The sequence below is a fragment of the Nannochloropsis gaditana genome, assembly GCF_000240725.1.
Source record: "Nannochloropsis gaditana CCMP526 unplaced genomic scaffold scaffold242, whole genome shotgun sequence".
Lineage (NCBI taxonomy): Eukaryota > Eustigmatophyceae > Eustigmatales > Monodopsidaceae > Microchloropsis > Microchloropsis gaditana.
Window position 1 is genome coordinate 15,303 of NW_005803711.1, and position 6,308 is coordinate 21,610.

The 6,308-nt window shown below is 46.9% G+C and overlaps 3 protein-coding genes across 3 annotated transcripts; all 3 read left to right on the forward strand.

Moving 5' to 3' along the window:
- The first annotated feature begins 18 nt into the window (after positions 1 to 18).
- On the forward strand, positions 19 to 776 carry NGA_0136900 (uncharacterized protein). The gene is made up of 2 exons (XM_005855263.1): positions 19 to 180; positions 522 to 776. The coding sequence occupies exons 1-2, from the start codon at positions 45 to 47 to the stop codon at positions 533 to 535; spliced, it is 150 nt and encodes a 49-aa protein (XP_005855325.1). The 5' UTR covers positions 19 to 44; the 3' UTR covers positions 536 to 776.
- Positions 777 to 2,096: 1,320 nt separating this feature from the next.
- Positions 2,097 to 2,512, forward strand: NGA_0137100 (uncharacterized protein; the record flags this gene model as incomplete). Its single annotated transcript, XM_005855265.1, has 2 exons — positions 2,097 to 2,244; positions 2,355 to 2,512. The coding sequence occupies 2 exons, from the start codon at positions 2,097 to 2,099 to the stop codon at positions 2,417 to 2,419; spliced, it is 213 nt and encodes a 70-aa protein (XP_005855327.1). The 3' UTR covers positions 2,420 to 2,512.
- A 1,725-nt stretch (positions 2,513 to 4,237) lies between these two features.
- On the forward strand, positions 4,238 to 5,380 carry NGA_0137000 (uncharacterized protein). The gene is made up of 3 exons (XM_005855264.1): positions 4,238 to 4,461; positions 4,547 to 4,701; positions 4,844 to 5,380. The coding sequence occupies exons 2-3, from the start codon at positions 4,589 to 4,591 to the stop codon at positions 4,947 to 4,949; spliced, it is 219 nt and encodes a 72-aa protein (XP_005855326.1). The 5' UTR covers positions 4,238 to 4,461; positions 4,547 to 4,588; the 3' UTR covers positions 4,950 to 5,380.
- Positions 5,381 to 6,308: the final 928 nt, after the last annotated feature.

Here is a 6,308-nt window from a genome sequence, read left to right on the forward strand (position 1 = left end):
GAGGGACGCAGAGGGGAAGGAAGAAGTGGGCTTCGTCCTTCCCAATGCGTAGGGCCTCAAGTCCTGATCCTCATCTCTCTGCTCGTCTCCCGCAGCCCAGCGGCAGACACACGGTTGAGTACGGAGTCCTACACCCGATCCTGGGACGAAGACGAGCAGTTGGGCTTACACGACATGGCGGTGGGTTCATGTGGCATTTCTGGGGGCCTTAGGGGGGGGGGTTGATAAACGTTTTCCTCTTATTTCTACGCGGACGGAACCAGTGGCAGGCCTTGACTGCTTCGTGGGCTCCCATGTCGATCTTGCCTGGTCACCTCGCTTTACCCTGGTTCTTAATGTATTTTTGCTGTTTGGGGTGGGTGGGGGAAGGGCTTATACAGTTTTGGATGCAGGACGTGGACGGTGTAATCGACTGCCAGTATGGGAAATGAATTAGAAGCGTGCTCACGCCTCCCTCCTTTTCCTTCCCCTGCCAATGCTTCCATCCCTTGGTCCTGTCCGATAACGTGCGTCTCGTGCAGACGGAAGGGTTTGAAACGGGTTACGAAGGGCAGGGGGGCAAGGAAAGCTTGCGAAGCACCTTGCAAACACACCCCCACGTCCACGGTGGGGACCACCCCATCCACTTCACTCGTGGATGCGATGACGGGGCAAGGACATGAAAGGCAACCATCTCGGGGATTGCGGCGTCGCAGGCGCTGAACATGGGAGTTCCATGGAGAGGCAATAGTGCGTACGCTGCATGCCGTAATAAAGAACAACGAAACAGATATTCGTCAGGTCCGATGATATTCTTGGGTTCGTATCGCCGCCTTACAGTAGTTGGCCCAATTTCGGGTTTAACATACTACTGGATCAAAGAGGATGCCGCCTCGGATTTACTTTTGCGAACATACGTGGCCGGGTAAATCGTTTTCATATTTGTCCGATGCTTTTTAAATTTATGCCCGCTTTTGCCCGAATTTCTTCGTAAAGAGAAGGAGTTCGGTGCATAACTGTCAAACTTAACAATTTATTCGACAGCATCTATCTCATCTTTGTAAGATGTATAATATCCATCTTTCCAGCAATAATGATGATAATTATTCGTTTACTTCTCCTACGCAACGGCAAATAGAAACCCACATGTTATCTGATCGAAATCAGATATCTCGTTGATTTTTTATGGAAAATTTCGATGTCTTCCATCGAAATTACATACATCTTTTCTAAATATTCCAAGCGCCCAAATCTTTTATGAAAGTTCGAGCAGAGATTACTTGATGCTTTATCGAGGAACGAAGGCCCTATATCCCTCCTTCGATCGCCACTTACCTTCCGTAAATTTATTGGCTTTCCTTCCGTCTTTTCACGACCACTTAGCTTTTTGTACCATACACACTCTATTTCACCCCGTCAATATTAAGAATCTTAAGTCTGTCAGTATAACCAAGGCTTATAGATCTTGAGAGACATCAAATTCCGCATATGTAATAATGCTATTTAGCTCGAAATTCACTAAAGCAAAAAGACTTGAAACGTCTCTGCCTTTTAAAGTGATAATCTTGGGGTTTCCCATTTGTTGAGCTTCTTTATTATCTCACGACTCTAAATACTGAAGGCCACAAATCAGTCTTGCCACCTCCTTCAAACATCCTTCAACAAACATCCCACCCCCCCAACGTCCAACGTCTTCCGACAAACACCGTCAGCATACCGTGAGCCAAAAAGCTGATTGACGGATGTAACCCAGGATATGGTCAACGGTCTTTAACTAGCCTTACATTAGGATCTGAAAGGCAATGGAAACAAACAACCGTGCTGGGAATTGCGTCCTTCTCGGCCTTTACCTTAAGGCTGACGTGACACGCTTTTCCCGGCGCTAGTCCCGGGCGAGATGCGGGTTCCGGATTTTCGTACACACGAATCCAAATACACGAACACATACGTTATTCCACGCTCTATGTAAGCTATTCAAGTAAATTTTGTCTTCTTCCAAATTTTGTCTTCTTCCGACAATTTTGTATAGAAAGGCCGCGAACGACGCGCTGTTTAAAGAATCCACCGCTGTGGCGGCCATGATCTGAGGGGTGCTGTATTGTATGCCGTCATCAAAAATGAAGAATTCCCTTCCGCGGTATGAACAATATTCGATAGCATCTCAAGCCAGCGAAGAGTTGATTAATATCTCAACACAGCTTTACCATGTAATATTGCCAGAGAAGGATAAGCCTAGCGGCCCACGAGAGACGTACTTTACCGGAGGTAAGTGCGAAAATTCCGTTATACATATCGGCCATGGCGGCCAATCAAACAGAGCCAGCTATAGACCATGAGAATGTTCATCTCTTTGGGGGGTTTTACGTTAATTGTAGGCAGAAAAACTGCTTGTCATGGTGTCAAGCCTACCATCCAAGAGGGAGCACTTCAAAGGCCGTAAACTCCGGCACCGCAAGAGAAGCAGCGAGCCTCTCTCGCTGGACATCTCAAATAAAACCGTACGTTTTGAATATTGGAATTTGTCGTGTTTTGCAATTTCACCTACCTCCAATGTCTTGCGCGGTCATTTTGTCACTCATACTCACCTTGTCGCCTTCAGGCTGTCTTCCAGCATGACTGCGTACAAACATATTCCAAGTCAGGAGCAGATAAAGCTGATATTGACGGAAAGACCAACTTATTGGGACTGGAGGGTCAAGCGCTTCCACCCCTTTGTCATGAAATAGGTACAATCATGTCCACATGTGCGACAGAAATGCAAGAAACCTTCATGTGGGTCCGGGATGCTGCCCGACACGGAAGAAAGAAGCTGTAACTAATTCATGTATCTTTTTTACTCTTAATTTAACAGGTGGAACGTTTCCATCCTCTTGATGAACTACATCGAGTAGCAGCTTTCTCCTCCTATAAATAGTGGACATTTGACACCCTCGTACATTCAAGTCTAGTGGCTTGTATCCGATGTTTAATGTTTTGGTCTTCCGAAGGATCTGGCTGGGTTCAGGAGTCCGAAATCTGGTTCTCCAAAGCCTCTTTCCGACTGTGACGTAGATCAAACTTAAGAGATGTGTACATCATAGGTAGGACACATCAAAAAGGAAACCTCTAACATATTTGCAAACTCTCGCAGTTTTGGCTGATGACGCTCGCAAAAGTCATATACTGGAAACATGCCAGATGGCTCATTCAAAATCCCAAAACGTTTTCTTTTTGACAAGGCCTTTCTCACAATATCTAATTCGCAGATTATTCCCGCGTTCACTATGTACAATCATCGTCTTTTCCTTTTTCGCATGGTTATCGAAAAAAACTAACTTATTTAAAATAGCTATAAAAACAGTAACACAGTTATTTAAAACAGCTGAGTGTTGTAGCGGTTTCATATCTACGAGAACTTCACTATTTTCAGTGACCAATTTTTGGAAAAGCGTCGAAAAAAGCGTCCCAGCACAGCCCCGCGTGGCTGGTCTTTTCGCCTCTTCTATGAATCGTAATTCATCACATGTAGGCCGTGCATTCAACGATAGTTCTGACTACCATGATATGTCCCCCGAAAAGGTCAGTATGCTAAGAGAGGGGATGTTTATAAGACTTCGACGCGGCAAATAGGTGCACAACTTTGAATGCGATCAGGATACCTTGAGTCTACCTTTCCTCGTTCAGCAGAATGTTGGAGAGCCCCCTTCATTTTTCGCACTGGTGAGGGATGCCATTAGAGTGTTCCTTAAACACTTTGTCATCCGTTAGACAAAACCAAAAGGTCCATTTTTCGTGGTCGGCCAAGAAATGTGTTCAGACGTGGTAGGGATCTTACGGGCTGGGAACGCGGGGGGATCGCCAACGTGCCAGGATAATGTGAAAATAAAAGACTGGATTTAGCTACTACCCCGTCATCAAGCGGCTGCGTGGCGGTATTTTGCTCTCCTTCCCCTGCGGTCCTGGTCTAGCATGGGCTTGGACGTTCGGGTTCCATGACCTTTGCCTTTTGAACTAGGACAAACACCGACCGACCATGGGATCCTTGAGACTTTGTTGTTCATTAAATGCAAGTGCGATCCTTGCCTGCGTACGATAAGGCGTGAGACCTGTAAGATCGGCTAAGTATTTCATTCATAGAGAAGTCATGAAGAATCCAAACTTTATGTGGCGCGTGCCAAGACATGTACATAAAAGACAGTACAGCCTATTTTAAGAATGATCATACTTTCGAAACATCAAAAACAGAGGAAAAACATCAAAAACAGATGGAAAGGCGTGACATAGATCCCAACAAGCTTGCTGTTCCAGAGGGTAATCCCGTGGGAGAGAGAAACGACGAAGGCGGCGCAAATCGCCTTGAACGTTCAAATGAATACGTGCAGGAAGGGAATTACTACCAGGCAAGGCAAGAATACAGTGCTGTTTTGGAACAAAAAAATCATGGCGCACATCTTAAGACTCCTACATCGCTAGGCAGGCCGTCAACCTGTTCTCGCCAAACCGGTACGCAACCCACCGTTGAATTATGAACAAAGATACCGCAAAGCAGCCGCATTCATTCGCTGCGGTCAAGTATACACCTTTGCAGCTGGAGCTTAAGGTGCTAGCCCTCGTCGTCCTCAACTCCCTCATGCCACAGGTGGAAGCTTTCCTGCCCCCACCCGTGAACCGTCAGGTAATATCCACGATGAATATCATCACAACACGGCCGAAACCGTTCAAAACCGACAAAAAGTGCCACGGGTGAGTAAATTATCGTCAACGTCTTTTTAACAATTCAAACTCCTCTCGCGGTAAAACAAAAGCGACGAAGAGCGAAAAAAAGATTTTGCCTGAGGGTAAAATTTAGTAGCATGAAATTAACTCGATGCCGAATATTATCAAGCCACAGGGTAAGGATAAAGGGCCAAGTGTCTCGCCCCGGCGTCGATGGCCCTGTCCTGAAAAAAAAGTTTAACGTGCAAGGAAGTAATCTGCCCTTCACTCCGTAAAAATAGCGAACGGTGTCGCCTGATGGACGGGGGGGGGTCTCTTGCTTAACAAACACCAAAACACGCGCAATCGTACCATTCCTTGAGCGTAAAGCTCTTTGCATGTATAATGCCCTCATTGTAAGACTGAATGGGAGAAAACGCTTAACAGAGGTATCGAAGTACTTGTCCAAGCATCCCGGGACCCACCCAGCTCGACTTGAATTTCAATAAAGCGAGAAAACACACACACTTGACATTTACGTGGTAATGTCTGTACGAGTATAGTCTTCATCGTTTCCTCTCATTTGGAGATGGCCTTTCGCGGATAGTTTTGATCGAAGATAGACTGGATAGATCGACAGGGGCGGGAGACTTGTGTTGTCATTTATCGCAAGGACACAACTGCTTGCAATTCCGTACTATCCAGTTGCAATATGATAATATTTAAGATTCGTCCATGTAGTGGGCGGCCAAATGTTGTTAAGTCCAAAGAATACCACGACAATGTGTTTGTCGATGCTGGGGGGCCAGCAAATGGATGACACTGGGCCGTGTGAGTTAGGGAGGTTCGATGTAGAGTGGTGCGGCGGAGTTGGGAGATAAGATTGAGAATTGTGTCAAATTTGTGCCGAATGCAAGTACTTGAAAGCAAGAAACGAGACTCATCAAAGTAATGCGTCACACACGTCTAACGTGGAGCGGATCGATAACTGTTCAGCTAGAAATGCATGTATACACCAGCCTGACAATCGAATAAAATTGAAGAATGTCCATTACCTGCGACGCGTTCCACAGCCCTGCTCGAAGGGTGTCTTTCGCACTGGGGGGGCAAACCCGCTCATACTGACGCGGAGAAATCCGTCATAGCTACGCGTACGATTATTAATTATCAGGTTACTGGGCGTTCGCTGACGCATGAGACAGAGACTGTCCCAGCCGGATACCCGGACGCTCCTTGCTATGCACTCCATGGCACGACTTCGCTGGAAGGAATGGAGTGCTTCCTTCTCTCACCTTCTTTTGCCTCCTATTCAATTGTCGTGCGACCGTTTCCATCCTCAGCGCTCCCGAGATCTTTTTGCCATCCGTTATGCACCTTGCCTGCGCAAGTTTGTCTCCCATTATAAGCCGCATACAGGCCCCAAATTACCTTCCTCTCCTCGCACCGACTCCCCCTTCTCCCTCCTCCCCTTTCCTTTCCCGGTCTTTTCGAAAATACACTTTGTCTGGTGTCACAACTGCATCCAACGGGAGGTCGAAGGTATCCACTGGCACCGACGCCACCATTTGCTCCTCCAGCGCCAAACCGATGGTCATGGGCCGCGCCCGACCTGCCGCCGCGTGGCTGGCATAGAGGCGAGAGAGGAAAGAATCTTT

Excerpts from the sequence above, each read along its gene's own strand:
- NGA_0136900 (XM_005855263.1), top strand. The coding sequence starts at position 45 with ATGCGTAGGGCCTCAAGTCCTGATCCTCATCTCTCTGCTCGTCTCCCG.
- NGA_0137000 (XM_005855264.1), top strand. The coding sequence starts at position 4,589 with ATGCCACAGGTGGAAGCTTTCCTGCCCCCACCCGTGAACCGTCAGGTA. Across the intron at positions 4,702-4,843 it reads ACCGACAAAAAGTGCCACGG|CCACAGGGTAAGGATAAAGG; the intron begins GTGAGTAAATTA and ends AATATTATCAAG.